This window comes from Pygoscelis adeliae, unplaced genomic scaffold (genome assembly GCF_000699105.1).
Source record: "Pygoscelis adeliae isolate BGI_AS28 unplaced genomic scaffold, ASM69910v1 Scaffold16, whole genome shotgun sequence".
In the NCBI taxonomy this organism is placed as follows: domain Eukaryota; kingdom Metazoa; phylum Chordata; class Aves; order Sphenisciformes; family Spheniscidae; genus Pygoscelis; species Pygoscelis adeliae.
The window spans coordinates 5,049,196-5,072,081 of NW_008825162.1; the positions used below are offsets into that span (position 1 = coordinate 5,049,196).

Here is a 22,886-nt window from a genome sequence, read left to right on the forward strand (position 1 = left end):
AGTTCTTCCGGTAAGTAAAATCTAGCATACTTCTAAAATAACTAAAATAAAAGGCGCCTCTGTCTATTGATCCATTAATACGTGAAAAAACTTGCAGTAGTCAGTAACTGATCTGATAGCTTTGTAGGTCCTTGCTTTTAAGGTCAGAGACTGAAAGTTGCAAATGGATGCAAGCAAAACTTATTTACCAATGAAATGAAATTTCTAAGTGAAGTGAGTTCAAGGATGAGAATACAAATGGGTTGCACAATGAAACAGGAGCTGGTACATGCAAAAAGATAAGAAACCAGCTAGATTCTGACTGTTGGCGCAAGTATCACTCAATCTTCGTAAGGTAGAGAAGAAACTGTATTTTCAGTGTATCTGAAATAACCATTGTATTAGTTCAATACTTTGCTGAACTCATTTTTACCATTTCATCTAAAATAGTTTCCTACTCAGCACATAGTGTGGTGGTCATTTACAAATTATACTTTTCCTATTAGATTTTTATGCATTAGTGACGTGTGTTCTCAATAATTCGGTGTGTTTGGCACCCACAGTATCAAGGAAATGAACGGTTAGCTTGGTTTGGGGAGAGGAAAAGGAAAAAAAAGTAATACCGTCTGTCTTTTTCTAATTTTAGGGTCTACGTACAGTGTGCTGTCCATAATGCCTTCTGATTCTGAAAGCAGCAGTTCTCTGAGTAGCATTGGTGAGTAAAGTATTAATCGAACAGCTTGATGAGAGTGTCTTTTGGGAGCTGGGAGAACACGTTTTTAAGGTGGCCTTCGGGAAGGGTAGAGGGATTCAGGTCATAACGTCAAAGGAGTTGAACTGTGAGATGTAACCATGCATCTTCACCAGGAAAAAGCGTACCTGTTCTGTGTCCTGCAAGTCAAGCCTTTTCACAGCCGGATGCAGTTGTTGCCAATAAAATCTGTTACGGCTGGATACCTTAAATGATGTAACTGCGCTTTGAGTTACTTAGTAAAATGATGTAAAAGCGTTCGTTTTCTACAAGTCTGTGCATGTAAAAATGTATACAGGCATGCATATATGTGTATGTATATATTTATGTAGAAGTGAAAATTGTAGTCAGTCTCAAAACATCATCGAAATTAAAAATGTTATTATTAGCCAAGGTCATAGTCTTTAAAACTTTCGGAAGTGGCTGCAACCTTTAACCCTTTTCTTTCCTGCATGCAATGAATTGCTTCATTTTCTCCCTTTTTAATGTCATTGGGAAAGACAAAATATTAAAAAAAAAAGAAAAAAAGAAAAAACTAGAGGAAAAAGAAATGCGGACAAAAGACCTCTAGCGTCAAGATGATCTTGGAATAGCCGTATTAGCTGTCAGTTTTCCTCTTCTTTACTTACACAAATACTTTTATTGTGAAACCTATGTAAAAGTCACTTGCCTCGGATAGGGAGTGTAGGCTCTTGCATGTTTAAAGTTCCAGTGTTGTGTCAGGCATCCGTAGGCTTCCCTGACAGCACCAGGCAAGTCGGTGGTCTGTTCAAGGATGGGGGTAGACATCTGTTGCAGTCACTGAGTTGAACTTTTAACTCCAGCATGCAGGAACAAGATTTTAGGGTTGACTGAACTATTTGCTGAAAATAAGGGAAGCTGTGACATGTTAGTTTGATTTTTATCAAGATCACACTTGTCTGCTATTACCTGAAGGAAGGGTATGATTTAATTTGCTATGAATAAATTGGGGCTGGAAATAGGAAGAAGAAAGTTTCTAAATTTTTAGGACAACCAGACTCAAAAAAGGAGCCTTCCAAAGAAGGAAGTTCTTCTAAGGTGAAATCCAGTAAGTTTGTGGAATAATTGGATGAAGCGATGCCTGAGATAGAAGATGCAGGTGGTCCTTTCTAGTCCCATGTTCCCGATTTTAAAAAGGAAAGGGACTTAAACTTTTTTTTTTTTGCAGTTTTTGTAACTTTGTGAATGCCCATACTCAATTCTTTGTACCTGACCTTTTACAATTTTGGAAGTAAAGGTAAGTAGATGAACAGCTAGTGTTTGCCATCACGAAGAGAACTTTTGCTTTAACAGTGACCACTTGCAAGCTACAGATACTTGGCCTCTACTTTCTATGTTATTAATTTTCTGTGGCATAGTACCTTATGGGATTCCTGTTTCTGAACACTTACTTAGAATTTGGCATGTTACTTCTGAGGCACCCGTTATTCCCATATATGAGTCAGAACTGAATTCTTTCCGAACTATGTTTTGTTCATGTTTTAAAATGCTGAAGTTCATACTGAATCCTGATCTGTGTATTTTACCTAAAGGGCTCTCCTTGGAAGTGTTTTATGCTTTGGTGTGTGCAGTGATCAAAGTTATTAATAACCTAAAAATTAAGTGACCCGCTATTAAACAAAACTTGTGATCTAGTATTCTCCATAGTTTTGTTTTATTCAAATGATTGAAGTGAGTTAGTTGTTTAATATTTAGTACACTAACAGCCAGGGGAAATCTCTGTTTGAAGCTGGCATGTTTGTTTTATAGTCTGCTTATAGTCTTGTTATTCATGAGTATCATTTTTTTCCCCAATCATTTTCTCTCCCTCACATCTTGTTCTGCAAGAGGTAATACTTTTAATGTGCTCTAATATCAATAGCAAAATTTCTCTGCTTAATAACAAACATATCCTAATAGACGTGTCTGCAAGTCACTTAAAAGCTGCAGTCAGATTATTTTAATACCGACTGATTTGTTGAATGACAAACCATCATAACTGAAACTGTTCACATGCCAGCTCCCCGAAGGCTTCATATGACTTCTTTGAATGGAATCCCAACAAATACTGAGTTGCTATAGCATTTCAGGAATTTAACATACATTTTCCCCCCCGTCCCCATCTCACTGGAATACGTTTTCACAAGGGTAGTTCTGTGCAGTGGATAAGTTTTGCCTGTGAAATGAATGCATCAGTGAAAAAAGGTAAATAGCTCATGGTTTGGAGACAATGTAAGCTTTGGAATATGTTCAGTTTGACATTGATAGTTATACGTACACACACGTGCATGTAAAGGTATATTTTCATTTCCCCACTCACATGTGCCTTCCTCATGGGGCAGAAAAGGGATCTATTTTATTATTCCTGAGTTCAAAACACTGGTTTTCATTAATATTTAACAATTTTTATTTCTGGTCTGCCTTGCTTCTGCTTGTCAAGCAGCTCAGAAACACATTTACACATTTGACCTTTCAGAAGAAATGGGAAAGGTACTGGGGCCACTGACTAAGCCCAGGTGAAGAAGCGGAGAGTGAATCTTAGCATCTTCTGATTAGGAGAGAGAATACAATCTTTCAGCTGTAGTCTTTGGATTCCATAGTTCATAAAAGTAACTAGACGAGGGTATGTCCATGTGCTTCATCTTTTCTTCCCAGCCTTAATCACCCTAGCTATTGTTGGAGGTCGTTTCTGCTGCCAGCATTCTTAATTAAATGATCTTTTTCTGAAATACTTGCAAGTAAGCCAGGTGTTGTGAAATTGAGATGATTCTATATGTTTTACAGCTGTCCTGGGTTTCAGAGTTAATTTATGAAGCTGATATACATAACAATGGGCTTATTTTCCAGAAGACGACCCTGATCTAAGAACTAAGCTTAAATAGTACTGAGACGACTGTTCTTAAAAGGTAGTTCTAGGAAAACATGGGCTCAGTCTCAGTGAAATAAATGAAACGTGGCATTAGGATTTGGAAAGGAAGAGGGAAAGATGAGAGAACATAATTTCATCACTGTATAAACACATGGTGTGCCCAAGTCTTGGGCATATTTGCAGTTTTGATTCTCCCATTGAAAGAGAAGAGGGCAGCAAGCGCGGAGGGCGGCAGCGTGGATGAACAGTTACGGAGCAGCTTCTGTACGGGGAACAACTGGATACGCTGGGGTTCTCTCAGTCTCCAGTAATGTCATAGCCCTAATGTAAGTGGAGAGCAAGGAGTGATATAACTTGCATAATGTGACTCAGAGAAGGGTTTAGGGCTGGTCTATCCCGAGTACTGTGGTGTCATCCAAGCTTTTTTTCCTCTTTCGCTGCCTAGATGGGCTTGCAGGGCATGAGGGATGCAGCAAGAATGAACTTCCAGCCTCACGTGCATGTGGTAGAATAAGGCACTGAGTGGAAGCCAGTTTTCCCTCTTGTGTAGCAGCAGGGTCGCAGCTTTGTAGAAGAAACTTCTCTTTGTAGGTGTTGTGGTTTAACCCGGCAGGCAGCTAAACACCACACAGCCGTTCGCTCACTGTCCCCCTGTCCGTCCCCCCCCTGCCCTCAGCAGTGGGATGGGGGAGGGGGCAAAAAAAAAAGTAAAACCCATGGGTTGAGATAAAGACAGTTTAACAGGACGGAAAAGGAAGGGAAAATAACAATAATAATAATAATGACAAAAGAATATACAAAATAAGTGATGTACGATGCAATTGCTCACCGCCCGCCGACCGATGGCCAGCCAGTTCCCGAGCAGTGGTCACCCCCTCCCCTGGCCAGCTCCCCCCAGTTTATGTACTGAGCATGGTGGCACATGGTATGGAATATCCCTTTGGCCAGGTTGGGTCAGCTGTCCTGGCTGTGCCCCCTCCCAGCTTCTCGCTGGCAGGATGTTAGAAGCTGAAAAGTCCTTGACCAGTGTAAGCACTGCTCAGCAACAACTAAAACATTGGTGTGTTATCAACATTGTTCTCATCCTAAATCCAAAACACAGCCCTGTACCAGCTACTAGGAGGAAAATTAACTCTTATCCCAGCTGAAACCAAGACAGTAGGTTTACCTGCTTTGGCCATAGGTGTGTCTGCCTTTTTTCTTTTGCATCTGTACGTAAATAAAAATACAGAGTGAAAGATCATTGCTCTTTATAGGTTTTTCTTGTGTATTTTCCTCACCATTCAATATTGGTTTAGTTGACAATGTTTTCTTTTTTCCCTTATGCTTCCTTCCTTTTCTTTCCCATGTGCTAATAAAGTTCATGCTGTGCATGTAAAATAGGTAGTTTTGTTGGAACGGAGGGCAAATATTCACTGCTAATTTCCAAAAGAGGTACGATATAAACTGCTGTAATCCCTGCCTCCCACCGTTGTGCTTCAGCCCCACCTTCTTCCCCCCAAAGGAACAAATCTTCATGAAATAGTCATGCTCTCTCTGTATTTCCTTTCCCTTTGCTCTTGGCTAATTACAAGGATTTTTGTGTGTAAATAGAAGCATCTTTCCTCTGCCCGTTCCCCGTGCCCGGCAGACTCTCTGAATGAAGCTACAATCCTGCATTTCTGACATCAGAATAATTATTTATGGAGATTAAGTGCCTGGCGTGCCAGGCACGGAACAACGGTGTCACTTAGGAATTGGATAGAAACCAGTAACAGAGCTATACGTGACAGTCGCTGGCTAGTCTCTCACTTGACTGGTCATGATAACGGAGAGGAAAAGAACACAGAATAAAGACCCCCTTTTTAAAAAAAAAAAAAAAAAAAGGCAAAAAAAAGCACCAGTTTGTATAGTGTACTCAGTCTTTTGACATTTATAATTTTGAAGATAAATGCTCACCAAGCACTGAATTGAACTTAAATGACATAGGCCTGGACAACTGGCTCTAGGTGGTCCTGCTCGAACAGGAGGGTTGGACCAGATGTTCTTTCTGTATCCCAGCAGATAATTTTCTGGACCTGTAAGGAAGGTTGGAAGGCCTGTGTTCTGAAAGATTATCTGTAGATGATGTAATATCAGCCAAATATCACCCTGCTTATATGATACTTCAGTCTGAAATCATCAAACTATGATTGCTATGGGAAGTAGTAGCACACTGTCCTTACTAGTTTCTGTGAGTCTCTTGATTATCTACTTCCAGTTTCCATCTTTTTTATTTATTTATTTATTTTACTATTTTTTACTTGCCTTGCTCTTTTCTTCCAAAATCAGGCTTCTTTCTTCCTTTTTACAATAGCCAGGTAAGTTCTTGTTCTGGCCCGTGTTGCCTAAAAAAGCCTCTGTGAATTGACTTAAAGGGTATGTTTCGAGACTTTCGATACCCAACGCTACTTTTACAGCCTCCAGTAACACATTACTGACCTGAGCAATATGATGCCATGACAGGATTGTAGTTTCTGGAATCGAACCATTTTTCCCCTACCCTAGTACTGTAACGAAACTTCAGAGTTTTCCTTTAGTGCTTTAAAAATGTGATTCTTCTTCCCCTCCTCAACCCACAGGATTTATTTATTTATTTATTTTTAAGAAATGTTGTTTAAAAGAACCCAGCAGCTCGCGTGCAGGAGTCAGGCTGTGGCTCTGAGGATAGCCTGCGTTATGTTTTTTCACGATGAGTTTTTAACGGAAAGGCATTGCATACTTTTCCATTCTTTGAAAATATACTGAAATCTTAATGGGAGGATTTCTGGAATGGAAAAGGCCGCCTCTCTTTCCACGTGTATAATTTCCGTCTTTCCAGAGCCAGATCTCTTTGCATTGTTGTGATTACAGCTGTCAATCTTGTATCCTCTTCATTCCACGTCGCATATTATCACCTTTACCTTTTAACTTTTAACAGACTATTATTGTTCCAGCTGTTCAGTTCTTTGCAAATGGTATCACTTTTTTAGTCGTAAGTGGCTTTTTCTCGCTCTTCACTGTTCATATCACTGCGCTACCTTTTCCTGTGGGAATTTACATACCAGCCTGTAACAAACACCACCCTTGGCACTCCAGTTTTATGACTTTCTCTTGCAGCCATCAGGTGGTCACATATCTGATGCCACCAAGCTTGTCCAACTTTGACTTCAGCTGACAGTATTTCCTTGCTTAAGGCTTTGTTAGCTTATCAGCCCGACAGGCTATTTACAGATAGTTTTTCACTAATTGCAATTCAAGATACTTAATCTGAGGGCCTTAATTCTCACTGCAAAGCAAACATTACCCCCCTCCCATCAGATGATAATTCCTTCCCAACAATGTGTAGTCTTTCATTCCCCATTTTCATGTTGGCCATTTTGGCAACTGCCCTTTTATGTCGTCGTGATTTCAGTTCATTGCTTCACACTTTCTACAGCTGTAAATAACAAAGTAGTTGTTTTCACTCTTCATAGGAAGTGTTCAGTTGCAGGTGTGGTTTATGATACTCTCTCAGTCAAAGATAAACACTCGTTCCTTGTCTGAAAAAGTGATTTATTTATTTCCGCCTCCCCCCCAGGCCCGTTGTGTCATGTGTCTGTCCGTCCCGCCCCCGGCTGTAGGAATCTCTCCTCGTATTTCTTGCCTTTTTTACTAATACAAACACAAAATTTTTATTTGGTGAAGATACCTCAACAGTTAACATATACTGACAAAGGAAGAAGTGACAATATCACACACTGCTGAACGGCCACAGATGAATGAGGAGAGGTGCTAGGACCACTACCGGTACACCACGTCAGAATCCTTTTCTGTACTGCAGTGATTGCCTTCGACGTTCCACCTCCTCACCAATTACTCTCTCTATTCAGAAGTCATTTTCCTGTAAAATTTGGCCTCAAAGATTGAATTAAACCTCTTTTTGTAGATTTATTTCCTATGTAATTTTCTTGTCCTTTGAATGGAAGAGTACTTGTTTAGTTTACTGGAAACAAGACTTTTAACTTAGGAAATAAACACCTTCTTCCACAAGTTTACTGTAACTTCACTCGCCTTATGTTTTGCTCTGTTCATGAATCATGTGGATGTCTCTAGGATTGATCCTTAATCTCTTTACCTAATTTTCGGTATGTTTGCTAATAACCATCTTCTCTTAAGTAATAAGCACTTTGAATAGCTTTATTGTATTATCACTGACTTTGATGGCGTCCATTTCCAGGCAGCTATGGGTTGACATGTAGTTCAAGCAGTGTTCTCTCAACTTCTGTCACTTCAGAGAATTCAAGAATTACTCAATGGATGTGATGCCCTGTTTTAACAACAAAGTAGTTCACTTTTTTTAACTTTGCTCATGTATACTGACTGATGCAGTCCTGGAGGAGGAGGGTTCATTTTTTTTTGGCTTTTGTATGGAGTTTTTGTTTGTTTGTTTGGGGTTTGGGTTTTGGGGGTGGGGGGGGTGGGGTGTGTGTATGTGGTGGTGTTTTGTTTGGTTTGTTGTTTTTTAACATTTCCTGTAATGAATCAGTTTGAGTGAATTCTTGGTCTCTTAAAGGTTCTGCATAAATAGGGCTTGAGAACCACTAATGAATAGCTGACCACTTCATGGTATTTTGTTTGCTACAGTATCTTCTTAACACTTGGCAGCTCCCTGGAGGAATTTCTGAAGATCTGGTTGGTCTGTAATGATTTGAATGGAAATACAGTGTGTGTGAATACCCATCTCCTGCACTCCAGGCAGCATGTCGGGAACGCGGTGTCTTTCACTACTCCCTGAGGCCCTCTATCAGTCTGCACATCCAAGAAATCCTTCTGGTGTCAGCAGTTTTCTTTTGGGGCTATAAACCAGTATGGCGAGACGATGCTCACAGCTCCTCTGCAGGAGGAGATGTGAAGGAACGAGCGCTGGTGGAGTCTCATCCCCTTGGTCGGTGGGCAGCGGTTGACCCTAGTGGTTGTCCCCCTTGGGTTTGGGTTGGACGCTTTTGTCTAGGTTATGCTTTCAGTGTGCGGTTGTAAGCCTGGCAAATGTAGGGTTTGCGCTTTCCCACCAGGGAGCTCCCGAATAATCAAACCCAGAAGCTTCAGCTCTATTTTCCTTGGTCGTAGTAACAGATTTTACTCTCTACTGTGTTTTAGCTCAGCAGAGTTCTGCAAGGACTTTTTGAATTGACGTATCTGCCCTTTTTCCCCCCTCCTTGCTCTTTTTGAGTATTAGGTTGTAGATTTTTCTTTCATGTTGATCTTCGTAGAACCTCTGTTCGCTTCTTTCTAAACTCTTAAACTTACTGAAGTTGAAAGTTTGTTTTACGTGCTGGTGGGTTTGTTTAGCTTGTTGTATTCTGCATTAAAACAAATAGTGAAGTGCTACCCATTCTTTTGTCCTTGCATGTTACATGATCTTCACTGCTTTCATAACCTATTAGGTTTTCTGTCTGTCAGATGAAACTGTTTCCACAGTTCATTATTTTAGCTTTTGGTTTCCTTTCCTCAGTGTACTGCTGCTTGTTTCTACTAATGTTTTATTTCACCTACATGCAATTCTGTTCTGTGCTCTCCGCTATTTCAAGACCGCTTCAAAAGATACATCTGAAGAAGTGTATCTAAATGATAACTTCTGATATGTAATCCTGTTCTAGTCCTTGCAAATTATTGAAAGAAAGTAAATATTTTAGCACACATTTTCCTACAGCAGGCATAAGTCTTTACTCCCCACCCCTTCCTGAGCTTGGGGAGAAACCCTGTTGATGGTGCTTCGCAATACGTCTTGCAAGTCTTTTTTTCATGTTGTCTGTCATGTTTTACAAGGCCATAAAGAAATAATATTCTGAACATCCCTGTTGATTTTATTTTTTTATGAAAGAAAGCAGTGAAAAAGGATTGACTGTACAATGAATAGTCTCCTGTTTGTTTGCAAGCAAAAATTGGCACAAATTTCGAAGATGGGTTTAAAAAAATCATCATAAAATCCAGGCATTCTGTTAGCTTGTGACAGATTGCCTTTTGAATTAGTTGAACCTGTCATACAAGTTATTTCTCAAAGAGTAATGAGTTTATTAGGATTCAAAGTGTTAATGGCATTTCTTAAAAGTCGCTGTCTATGTATTGGTACCCATTTTCCCACCTCAACATGATATTGATTCGGCATTATGGTACATCTTGGTCAGTTTAAGAAGTTTCCCAGCCCTGTTTCTCTTAAGATGTTCTTTTTTTTTCTTCAAAAAGCATGCTACCCCATCCCCAAGTATCAAGCTAACGGAGCAGTGGCTTCTGTGTGGCTGTATAATCTCTTCAATCAGTGATGATTAGGGTAATCAGCAAGAATCGTATTTGGTATGTACTGCAATGATGGATCTTCGTGGCTTCTGCGAAGTCCAGCATTTGGACTATAATTATGGAAGATATGATTGCTCCAGCTTCTGTTTTTAAGGTTTTTCTTTTATACAACGTATGATGGAAACCCTGCAAAAATCTTGCGTTAGATTAAGTCAACGCGTACTCGGGACCTAACGCATGTACTGCGTTATGGGCAAAACGCGTTCTGCCCCCGCGACGCATCCCCGCTGTCGGGCTGCTCCCGGCGTCGGTGGAGCGCTGCTTACCCGCAGGCTGGCCAGGGAGGTGACTTCCATACGGTTGGCTTCTCGGAGCCCAAGCGCGGCTCCCGTGAAAGATGAGTCGCGAGGCTTACCGAAGCAGATGGACGAGTTGCACTCGGCAGGGCAGGCAGTAAAAACGTTTTCACAAATCCAGGTTGTCTGAGAAAGCAGGTGAGTTACTGAAAGGTGGCATAATTTGGATAATGGAGATTTGGCCTTTAGGCTTGTACATTTTAAGACCGGTTTGACTGGTTAAAGTGCAGAAAGGAAGTACTGTTGTGTAAAATATGCAGCCAGATGGAAAAAGAATACAAAGCTGGAAGCACAGGTCACTTTCCTTCTACTGCATCAGGATGTCAGATGCAATAAAAGGCTTTTAGCGTTTGGCTATAAAAGCCCCTTTAAAGGAAATGAAGAGTATTGATTTTTTTTTTCTGATGAAAGAGGAGTTTACTGAAGTTTTTAGCTTTTTTTTTTTTCTTTGAGCACCCACAAATCTGATCTAACATTTATGAGACCTTTTGTGCAGCTATTGAAAATGTAAGGTTGTTAGTAAATCAAGCAAAGATCAACTTTTTGGACTTTTTTTAAGGATAAGAGGGGGGAATATCTGGATCGTATTGGTCTGTGTTTTTACAGCACTTAAAAGGCATACATCCCTTGGCTGGTATTATGCGTTGACAACAATATCATTGCATTTGGGATGAAAGTATTTGTTGACGTAAAAAGTGACAAGTTAATGAAAAATAACCTTTCCTGGTACTAAGACGAATGGCTTCACGTTAGTCAAGAAAGCTCCTTTCCTAAGGCTAATTGGCCTGTCTTTATTTAAGGCAGCCTTGTCTTGCTCGGCACAGTTTTGGGACTGTGTGCACGAATGTTCTCGCCTGAAGATGATTGTCACTGGGATGTTGTCAAAGCTGGGGAGGCTGGGGGGGAAGAGGTGGAGGAGCAGAGGTATAACTGTTACCTCCTTTTACTATGTCTGAGATTCCCAGAGCAGCCGTTGAGTGCTTGTGTAGGGCGTGTGTAGCGGACACTGTCCGTGGGACTGCTGGTGGGGTTAACGTTGATATTAGTGATGGAGTATTGCTAATCCAATGCCCTTTCCTCCACGTAAAGCACACCAGCCTTCCTGGTTTATCTCCTCCTTCCTCTTGTGCCCCTCGCATGCTTCATCTGTTCTGCTCGCAAGCAGCCCCAGGATGACAGATAAGCTTTTGAACTTCTCTGTAAGGGTGAGAAGGGGACTTTTTCAGTGTTACGCATGTCCTGATGTGTCAGCTCAAGTGAGAGGATGCGCAGGTTGCCACCGAGTTTACCCAAGACCGTGCAGCCTGTCAGTACCTGAATTAGGTTTGTCTGCCTTGACCTTTTCATTTGTTTATGAAATTCCCTGCTCATTGATGTGTACAAACTATTGCAGATGAACACATAATCTGATTTTTTTTAATCTGTCCATTTGGCTTTTTCCCCCTATTTATTTCCTATATCATGAGCCTAGATAGTGCATTTGTATTATTACTGGTTTCTGTATAATCTTCCCTTAAAAATTATGTAGAATGGTTCTTCTTTTAGAAAAAGAAAGGATAACTGTGTTTTAAAAGTGTGAGATCCTTAGTCCGTATGGATGAAGGGGCTCCATCTGGATGGAGGAGTGAAACAAAGTAGTAGGAGAAAGGCCAAACACAGCCTCCATTGAGAATTCTTTTGAGCGATGTCAGTTTGTGCCTTTCTGCAGAATGCAGGCTGTTCCTGCCATTTTTTATTTCCTCAGTTTGCTATTAGAGCATTTACATACATTTATTATGCAATAGGTGGAGTAAAAGAACAGTCTGTGCTCATAAATGCTCGTTATAAAATTACAGTAACAGCTGAAGGGAATAAGAACAAGGATGCTGTTCTAGATGCTGTATGTGTGATAGCCCTCACCCTGCAGTTATTTTGGTGTGGGAACTTAAAAGCACAGGTAGTTCTACTTAAAAGTTGGAGGGAGTTTTTGCGTTCTGCAATACCTTCCTGAACTGGGTTTAGAGATAAAAAGCCAATCCTTGCAACTCATTAGCATTTGATCAGATGAAATTACTTTGTTTGAAATTCTTTCTTTGAAAAGGCAGTGATCAGAGGGCATTATTTTACTTTTGTATCTTCTGTTTCTTGGTTTAAAAAAAAAAAAAAAGACATAATAAAGGTACATCCTAACAAGTTAATACGTATGTCAGCAGCTTGTTTCAAGCGTATAATTATGCAAACTAGTTCTAGAATTTCTCTTTTGGGTAGAAAATAGTAATCTCCTGTATACATTTAGGCCTTTAACTTTCACATCTGTGACCTATATCTTTGAGTTTGCTCTCATGTGTCTGGGATTAAAATGGGCAGAACTAAAATTACAGTTGAATTAATTGTCAGCATATTGTGAAACATAACATACCACGCTCTCATCTCTCAGGTGGAAGAACACCTCTTTGTATTGGTATAGCTGTCTGAGAAGACAGTAGGCATCATCATTTATCTTTGATATTGAGGAAGCTGAGAATAAAAAGATCCCACGAAACTCTTTAATGTATGACTGCCCCTTAGAGGAAATTTGATGTGTAGTCCAGCTGCAGTGATTGTAACGCGCTCATTGTAGCCAACGTTGTTAAAAACGAAGCTCGTTTCTCCTGATTTGTTGGCAAGTCAAATCTTTAACTTCACATACTGGACTGATAAACCGCGACATGTGAAAGCATAGAATTGCGTTAAAAATAAATGTTGGCAGTAGCACACAGCAGAATAGTATGCCTGTGCTGCTAGATAAAGGAAGAGGAAAAGAGCCCCTGTGCTGTAAGAGTTTCTGTGCTGTCGCTGGGGTAGGTTGATGTGGGTGGAACTGGTTTTTTTTTGTTTTTTTTTTTTAAGCAAGAACATGGTTCTTTATTGGAAATTTGGAAATAACTGAGTTTCTCTGCTGTCGCTGGGGTAGGTTGATGTGGTTGGAACTGATTTTTTTTTTTTTTTTTGAAGCAGGAACACGGTTCTTTATTGGAAATTTGGAAATAACTTTGTACCTATGACTTCTGTCCCTATGGTAGTTTCTGAGGTCTTTGCAATTGTGACTGCAAACTTGCCTTGCCTTTTAGGCAACTTGTAAGTTCACGAGTAAGCAAGGAACCTACTCGTGCATACTAACTTGCAACACAGATAGGGCCTTTCTGCTAGCACGGGGTCCATCTGAATTGGAGTTACTCTTGTGTCAACTCTCTGATGAAAACTTTCATGACTTGTTTCATTTTTGAACAGGATTCTGCAACCGAAAATACAGGATTTCTTAAAATTAGTGTTAACTTCTTTAGTGAAATTGTATCGTTCTTTTGAGGAGTTCTCTGACTGCCAATTATTTATCTCTTGGTCAGGTACGACTGGTAAAGCATCATCTCCACCACCTGTAATAGACACGAGACAGATGAGTGAGAAGCTGGAGACGATATTATATCAGCTCCGTCAGGTAACTCGTGAGAGGGATGAGCTGCGCAAGCGACTTGCACTTTCATCTCCTGGATCAACTTTTGATGACTGCAGGTAAAAATAAAGGAAATGTAACGTTCTAGTTTAGTCCTCAGTAGTGTTTTCAAGTCTCCTGAGTCCTGCTTGCCTGTAAAGCAGCAAGGATATTGCAATGTGTATATGTTGCTTGTAACCTACCTGCAGCCTGGTGATGTGTGTGTACGTAGGTGACTACATCCAGGTCGTCAGAGCTGCCTGTTGAATGCCTATTCCGCTTTCTCCAGCAATTTTGCTGTGGGAATGAGGGGAGTAGGGCTCATCTCTGTGTTGAGAGAAGAAAGCAAACAAGTTGTTTAGGCTTCCCGGGTTATGTTGTGGGCACAGAAGGAAGACAGTGGCTGAAGCCTTTGCTGTTTTGAAAGCAACAGAGAACAAGAAAGGGAAATAGCTCTGAATACTTGGCTGGAGGACAGAAATTAGGAGAGGAAAAAAAATCTCAGCTGTTACTGTGCTTCTTCAAAGAGAGAGAGGTTTGGACTTCTGTTGAGGGAGTAAGCGGTTTTTAGGAGATATGCTGTCTGGTATACATATATTGAGGGACTGTAGCATTGACATGTTGAGAGTAAGGAACTCTCCTTCACTGAGAAGTTATGGGTGCTGCCAAATTAAAATCACGTGTTCGAAGTCAGTTAATGGCCAGCAGTGTTATGCAGCTCATTCTGATTTGAGGGTTGATAAGTTATGAGGAAGATGGTACTCAGGGAGTGTATGAGTTAATTGTAGATGAGGGTTTTATTGGGTAGGAAACAGAACTGATTTATTTTAGAGGGTTAAAGATCTGCTAATGTTTATAAATGTGACTCTGGGCACACTGAGCAGGTACTTTTTGCCTGCAGTAAGCACATGTAAGAGAAATTTTTTGAACCTTGGAAAAAATTGTCTGTCACTGAATCTGAAATGAGAGCAAAGAACAGATTTCCTGGGAGGTGTTGCCATGATGCATAGCTTCTCTGAACTTTAATGTTTCATTTGTTGTTGTTTGTATCTGTTATTTCATCAGCTTTATCTGTACGTGGTCAGGTGGTTAATCAAACTTTTTGTCCTTATGAGATAAGGTCAAGATTTGAACCAGTGAACTGGAATTGAGAGAATCTGGGCATTTTATTCACTCCTTAGCTACCCATCTTCATGCTCCCTTCCTTCCCCCATGAGTTCTGAGGGCTACTTTAAGAGCATTGTGTTCTATCTAAGGGTCTCCGAGTGTTCTGGGGATGGGAGAGGAAAAGGTGGTCAAATGTCAACATCTTTTGCCTAGCTTCCAGTTACTTATTTATACAGAGGGATTTCTTATTTGAAGTCACTAGAGCTTAGGCATTGAGGATTTTATAGCTTAAAATAATGTTCTCCATAATCCAGGATGCTATTAATAAAGTTCTGATGAGCTGTCCTTTAGACTGCCCTAGTTTTTGCTCTTTAATTGTCAAATCAATCTTCTGCTGCCAGTGTAGAATTTGTATGTTGTGGAAAATATAAATGTTTACAACTTAAAGAACAATTAGTCAAAATAAACATTGCATTTGGGCAGTGCTTGGACAGTGTATGTTAGATGGAGGATGCTGCCTTCCAAACAATTAAATATTTGAAGAGTGGGAAATGAAGACTATTACTTGACATTTTTTTCCTTCAGTAGAAAAGCAACTACTCCTCCCATCCACATACACATCTGTGGTTTTTGAAAGCTTGCTGGTATTTTTTTTTACTTTGTTTTGCATTCTTTCCTCATATAAAACTAATCTTCAGCCTTCCAGGAGTCAAAGCCCAGACATTGCAAACCGTTAGGCTGAAGTGTGAAAGCTGAAAGATCATTATTTAGATGGTGACTTTTAGGACCCAAAAAGGGCTTTTGCTTTCCTGGCTGTGTGCGCCGCTTTAACCATGGCTGTACCAAACACAGGTGGTGTAGGGGCAAATCTTGACACGTCACGATGGCGTGCTTCAAAACAGTTGCAGCTCGCAACACATTCGTAGGCTGGGCTGCGCTGGCTGTGAAGGCTGGCAGTTGCAAAAGCGAGAGCTGTTTTTTAAAGCAAGTGTTGACTAAGTCTACAGCAGTGGAAGAGGAGCCACAGAAGTGGATTGTGATGTGCTGAATCAGATGAACATGTGTCATCCTGCTGGACAGGAGTAGGATTGCTCATGCTGTGCTTGTATCACTTGACAGTGACTGTATGCGTGCACGTGTTGTGGTGATGAAGCAAAGATTTGAGCAAATAATTAAGTGTGCTCAAAGTGCATTTTAGACTTAAGCTTGCTATTCTTACTACTTACGTAGTAGTAGAAGAGAACTGCAATACAGATAAAACCCCTGAAAACTTCCTCTGAGAAGAGACTGGTTTTTGTGTAATCTGTAGGTGGTGGTGGTGGTGGAATTGCAATAGTAAATGAAGACAGTTTCAAGTTGTTGGGTAGACGTTGCCCACAAAGTTGGATCTGCCGTTGGCATTAGCTTTTATGTCGGCATCAGATAAATGTGAATGTCAGTCTCACTGTGGCCCTGATTTGTGCCCAGGGTAATTCCACTGGAATACAAAGGATTTTTAGATTTGTTATATGAATATCAGAAAAACAGTTGGACCGTTGACACTAGCATTTTAAATTTTGTTAATGTTTGAACCAATGCTTCCAAAATAGTAACTGACACCTCTCCTATATTGAAATCATAGTTTTCTGTATTTTCTGAGGCATTTTAGCATAAAACTGTGGTGGTCTTACTTAAACAAGAGTCAACCACTACGTGCATTTGAATGGACTGCTTTTTTGCAAGTTTTGATTTTTGACTTCTGACCAATATTCCTCCTGTGCATATCCCTGTTTTTCTTGCTGAGACATAAACCCTTGGAACAGCACTGCGGAACATGTGGCCTTGGCTATCCGGGTGGTTTTTATTTCATGTAGATGAGCTAGAACGCAGGATGTTACTGGTGGTATTGTTGTTCCTTCCTCATTGTGTAGGTAGGCTAACTTCTGTAGTTACCTACATGGCATCCATATGTTTATAGGTTGGTGGGGGTCATCTTTGGTTGGTTGGTTTGTTTGTTTTTTAGAATAATGCTAGTGTTACTTCAGCAATACATGTGATTGATGTTAGACTTGTAGAACAAGTTCTCACCATAGCTTTGAGACTGACCTAATAGTTATCCTTTAGTAAAAATTCATACACTGAAATATTTTGCACAAATATGAATTTATGATTACAAGCTTAATATGAACATCTGTTAATGGGTCTCAGTAAGCTTAACGCTTCAACTGAGAGTTAAACTGTGCTTCAGTTAATGTTGTCATTTTAATGACTGGTGGACAGATGGTGTCTACGTTCAATAATTTCACCCTGAAGTCTAATTTAAATCAATACTTGGTTTTTTAGCGATTCTGTCAAGGGTGTGAACATTTCAAATTGAGTTTTACTTACGCTAACTGGGGTTGTATTTTAAAAGAATTACACTGCAGTGGTTGCGGTAATAAGTCTGTAGCACTGTATGAATAACGTACTACTACTTTTGGCACCCCTAAACAGTGAATTAAAAAAAAAAAACCCTAAAAGACATCCCTGTAGATGCGACTTTAAGATTTGGTTACTTTGTATGAATTTGGCTTTTAATTGTTGCTAAAGTCTTCCAGTCAAGGAAGGGTTTTTTGGTTTTGTTTTCCTCAGGAGCCCTTCTCTGGAGAAAAAGAGGAATTACAATTGAAGGTCTTACTACTCAGCAACCCAAATGCAACTGAGTTGCTAAAAAGCACCTTCATGTCATAGGCATGTTCCCTCAAAGTCTGTGAATCAGATGTGGCTGGCTTTTTTTCTTTTTTTTTTTTAAATAACTCACCACTGCAGCACTGTGAAACCATTTTCACTTTGATTCGGTTGCCAGCTGTATTTCGGTTCCAGAATCCGTGTTGCTGTTTTTGTATGAGGCAAAGAGAATTCTGATTGCTTTTCAGGCTGCGCTTACAGCGAAGCCGTTTGGGAGGGAGAAAGGGTGTTCTGTGCAGCAACGGCACAAATCTGGTACAAGAATAAACAGGGTCAAATGAGAAAGCAATTGTTTTCTTTTTGTTTGGGGTTTTTTTTTTCCCTATTGCCTGTGGAGTTATGAGAGACTCAGGAGATGACACCGGGACAGCTTGTCAGAAGCTTAATTTTGAAACTAGAAAATTCAATGGTGCCAAAATTTTGTGACTGTGTAGAGGAGGAACAGTTCAATTTAGAGTCTCTTCTAGAAGCTTAGTGCTTCAAAACAGGAAGACATAATCCTGCTAACTTAGTTTCTAGCATGATTTGTGATTCTTCTAATAAATAAATAAAGGTATCATGTGCAATGACCACACATTGTAGACATAATCTGTGTTGGTCAATTGCTTGACAAGGTAGATTATTTTAGAAAGTTTCTCTCTCTCAGTTTTTCTCTGACTAAAAAAAATTTCAGCCAAAAATTTTCTTTTGACTGACTTTGGCTTTCACTTTGTTCAGTTTACTGAAAATTGCTTATTGGAGATTATATTGTATTGGAGATTCCTAGTAAGTATTTGAACAAAATTTGGGTTATCTTAGGAAAACGTGAGGTAGATTCTGACATGTTTTCTCATTTGTTTATAGTAGTTTAAAAGAACGTGGTAACACTCGATCAGATATGCAGTTCAGCAGAATGACTTGGTCAAATTAGTTAAACGCAATGCCCGATGAGTCAAACTGGCCAAATTCTGCCGGCACAGCTGCATGCGCGTGGTGTCCCATCGAAGCTCTTCCTCCCAACCCTGATGCCGATTTTCCTAGGGAGCTGTAGACAAGGTCCTCCAGCCGCTGTCTATGCTATTATCATCTAGATGAGATGTTTTTCCCAGCCCAGGTCTCCATGCAGCCCCCACTTGACTTTGGCAGCCTCTTTTCAGCCCCGCTCTCGCTGCAGCTCTCTGCTTTTCCTCTGGGAGTTTTGACGTGGTAGCGCGGGAAAGCCGAGCGTACTGTGATTGTCTTGTTCTTGTACCAAGTGACAGTTCTGCTCTGTGATACGGCTGCTCAGAGGGGAGGTACGTGCACACTCGGGACCATTTTTGGCTGTGTTAGTGTTAGAATTACCTCATTATTAGATGTTACGCCTCAGTATAAAAGTAATACAGGTTAAAGTCAGTGAATTTTTTGTTTGTGGTTGCATCTTAATGTGGTCAGTAGTTAAATTAAAGCGTAATATAACCTAAGTATCAACCGTTGTGTGATACTATTTATTTATTGGATAGTAATTTCCCAGACTCTTCATTCTCTTCAGTAGCTGATGTTCGACTTCGTATTCTTTTTCCATGCTAGGCCTAGTCCAAAACCAAATCACGATTATGAAAGACTGAAGATTCAGTGCATGAAGGCCATGTCAGACCTACAGTCTCTGCAGAATCAACACACCAAGACACTAAAAAGGTGTGAAGAAGCAGCAAAAGAGGCAGACTTTTATCAGTAAGTATTAGTAAAGCTGTATGAGTTAAGAGTTTACCAGTCTGTGCTAGATCATAAAGTTTTAGAACATGGTAATCAAATAATTTTTTTTAATTTTAATTCTGTTTTTCCACTTTAATCGCAAGATTAATGTTTGCGTGCATCAGATGAAACATTTCTGTCCTACTTGAAATGATAAGGTGTTGGATTGCTTGTTTTATTTTGAAGAATTTGAGATAGAAATCCCTAATGTCTTGATGGGACGCTGACAAGGAAAGCCTAGTTACTGACTTGCAATTACAATCCGGTAGCCTTACTGTCAGGCTGGAGAGCAGAGTATAATTTGAGAGAATGTAATTTGTTACTGTTTTGTTAATAGCTTGTGATAGCTCTCACGCTGACTCGTGTAAGTTTTAACACAGGCTTAGACCGATTGTAAGCGTTTATGAAAATGCAATAAAATAGGGAGAAATTGGTGAATATTTTTAGCATGTATTTCTGTTTAAAAAACAGTCATTGATGCAAGTAGGAACATGTTTTCTTCACTTGAAAGGAAGACAGCTCAGAAATAGAAATGCAGATATATTCTTGGTTTGAAGTTTATTTCCCTTAAATCTACACTATAAAATATGACTAGTATTTAATGACCACATTTGTTTTCATTGGGGGCTGCTGGTTCTTACACAGCACTTTCACCCACAACTCTTCAAGCCTTTAAAGATAGGCATCGTTTCCTTACATTCTTCTTCCAAAACCTGAAAATAGTATTAAAGATTTAGGTATGGCTTCTTTACTAGGTGCTTTATTCCTAGTTTCATTTGAGGATTATCAAGTACTTCAATTTGCTAGGGAATTCTGTGCAAAGCATTAGTGTTCTGTACATTGTAGCGGGATTTTTTTTTTCAGAGCTGAATTACCTATGTCCATCCAATGCTGACATGAAACACTTGTATTCTTTATACTAAAAAATTAGTGTTTTGCTTACCTTACTCAGGAGTTTTATAGTCCGTGAAACCATACTGTGTTACACTCTGTTTATTTCAGTATTTTCATGATAGCATAAAAGGATTTACCCTCTCATATGGGGAGAAAAGCGCTGAGGTTTGAAAGAGAGAGTGATTGATTGAAATACTCAAGTATACAAAGAATATAGCCACATTCCTCAGAGACCAACAATTCAGGCTTCTGCAAAATGATGCCTATACACAAGTACAAGCTTTCTCGTTTACACTTGCTACAGACCGAGATTATCTGGTCAGAAGAAAGTATAGCATGTTTTAATTGATTCAGAGGTAATCCTTTTTATTATAAGAACTTATTTACTTGGTTTTGAATAATTTGGTTTCCTACTTAAGACTTTAGGGAGGCTGAAACTCACTGTTGGAGTTTAGGTGCCCAAAACATGACACCACATGTTGAAATCCACACGTGCAATTCCTGTTCATCCTATGAGTAATTCTCAGGGTAAAGAAAGGAATCGAGTAGAATATGTTATTCAAATGTTATTTTCTCCTGCAGTAATTCTTAGAACCCCATGCTTTAAAAAAAAAAAACACGTTACCATTCCAAAGAATTTATAATTTCCAACAAAATCTGAATAACAGATAACAGATTAATAACCTACATGTGAAGATTATGTGTATTTAATTGTGTGAATATAATTTGTCAAAGGCTTTTTTTTTTTTTTTTTTAGCAGGTTGTCCTAATTTTAAGAAAGACTTTTTTTTTTTAAAATGCTTTGGGTCATTCTGTGCAGGAAATGTTGGTATTTCACCTCACAAGGAAGGAATATAAAGTATCTTAAAATGTAAATTGATTCTATTCATTGCTGTGTGTTATATGTGTTCTTTTAATAAATACGGACTTTAAACACTTTACCAGCAGGTGTGAGAGTTCAGTTTGAATCATTCTGTTTCAACAACAAAAATACTTGTCCAAGAGTATCCAAATGTCACTCTTTATATTTGATCTGTGGTAGTAAAATACATTCAGTTGATTTTTTGCTCTTTTTCAGCAGTGGTCTGGTCTAATTTTGGACTGCTACCTTGAATTACAATCTGAATGATAGCCTCACCATGTGGCTCTCAGTTGTTTAATTTTTAAGTGAGAGAGTGTATTTCTTTCAGTAATTATGGCTTGCATAATGAAGTTTGGAGTAACTTTGATAGCTTTTTACCTGCTTGAATGTAGTCAAAAAATACATAGTGTGTTTTGGTTGGTTGCTGGGGTTTTTTGTTTGTTTTTAAAACAATAGCACACAAGGAGATTTTTGCAGTTTTCCTCTGTATTTTGGTTAGCTGCTGCTCAGCTGAGGGGCCTAAGAGAAAGTGGAGGTGATTAGTTGGGATAATTCCAGTTATCTCTTTTCTTTTTAAGAACTTTTCTCTTTAGCCTGGAGAAAAGGAGGCTGAGGGGAGACCTCATTGCTCTCTACAACTACCTGAAAGGAGGTTGTAGCGAGGTGGGTGTTGGTCTCTTCTCCCAAGTAAATGGCGAAAGGACGAGAGGAAATGGCCTCAAGTTGCGCCAGGGGAGGTTTAGATTGGATGTGAGGAAAAATGTCTTTACTGAAAGAGTAGTTAAACATTGGAACAGGCTGCCCAGGGAAGTGGTTGAGTCCCCATCCCTGGAAGTATTTAAAAGACGTGTAGATGAGGCGCTTAGGGACATGGTTTAGTGGGCATGGTGGTGTTGGGTTGACGGTTGGACTTGATGATCTTGGAGGTCTCTTCCAACCTTAATGATTCTATGATTCTATGATCTCCAGGATCACCTTATGTTCGCATTACACCATTTCTGTTTGTCTCTCTGCTTGCTTTAAAATAGCTATGAAGTGGCATTGACGGGTGGCATAAATCCACCATCTTTTCTGATGCTGTTTAAGAGTACTGTGTACTTTCATGTATTTTCATATTTATGTCCCTGTTTGTTTCTGACACACACACACACACCAGCTGCTTGGAATACTCAAATATGCAGAATTGAGTTAGTTTGACCTGCTTTCTTGGTAGGAAACTCATGCTTGAGATGAATTAGCCTAGGACTGTGTCCTGGCAAGTTGGCCTCTAAGAGTGTGTTTTGTGTGCCACGACAGCACCTTGCACAGTCGGCTGCTGAGCGACCAGTCACAGCTGAAGGAGGACATGGATACCTTGAAGAGGAAAAACACGCAGCTGGTGCGAGAACATAATCATCTCCAGCAGTCATGCGAGGAGATGAAGAGACTTCACGATGAGGATCAGAAAGAGATCACGGACCTGCGCAGCCAGCAGCAGCAGGTAGGCTACCGCTTGTCACGTGAGTGCCAGAAAAGATCATGAATTGCTCCGTTGATAAATAAGTCAAGAAAACCGGATGGGCAGCGTTGCTGCCTTTTATGACTTACTCATTCAAAAACATCCGCCTTACCCTTGACAGCACTAGGGGAGAAAATGAGATCTTGGATACTAACTGATTTTCTGTGTTAAGCTGGAAAAAAGAACGAGGGCTATTGAATATTAGGCGGTATTAGGAAATCTTGATGCAGAGATGAAAAAAATGTGCATGAGGAAGATCATATATGTGTGATTTTTTTTTTAAGTGGGCGGAGAGGCATCAAAATCCTAGCTCGAAGTTGCAAAGTGATTAAAAAGATGACTGTTTTCCTAGGGTATTTTATGGGACAGGACTAGCTTTAAACTTGCATGCTATGTCTGTTTTTTGGAAAGTATCACAATAAAAAAATTG

At 39.8% G+C, this 22,886-nt stretch overlaps 1 protein-coding gene across 1 annotated transcript in view; it reads left to right on the top strand.

The window, feature by feature from the left end:
- The first annotated feature begins 630 nt into the window (after positions 1-630).
- The window catches only part of DLG5 (discs, large homolog 5 (Drosophila)), a 70,201-nt gene continuing 47,945 nt past the window's right edge, over positions 631-22,886 (top strand). Inside the window, exons 1-4 of the mRNA XM_009328722.1 lie at positions 631-694; positions 13,591-13,756; positions 19,038-19,181; positions 22,255-22,438. Coding sequence (XP_009326997.1) covers positions 652-694; positions 13,591-13,756; positions 19,038-19,181; positions 22,255-22,438 — 537 coding nt within the window. The 5' untranslated portion in view covers positions 631-651. The remainder of the gene's footprint in view (positions 695-13,590; positions 13,757-19,037; positions 19,182-22,254; positions 22,439-22,886) is intronic.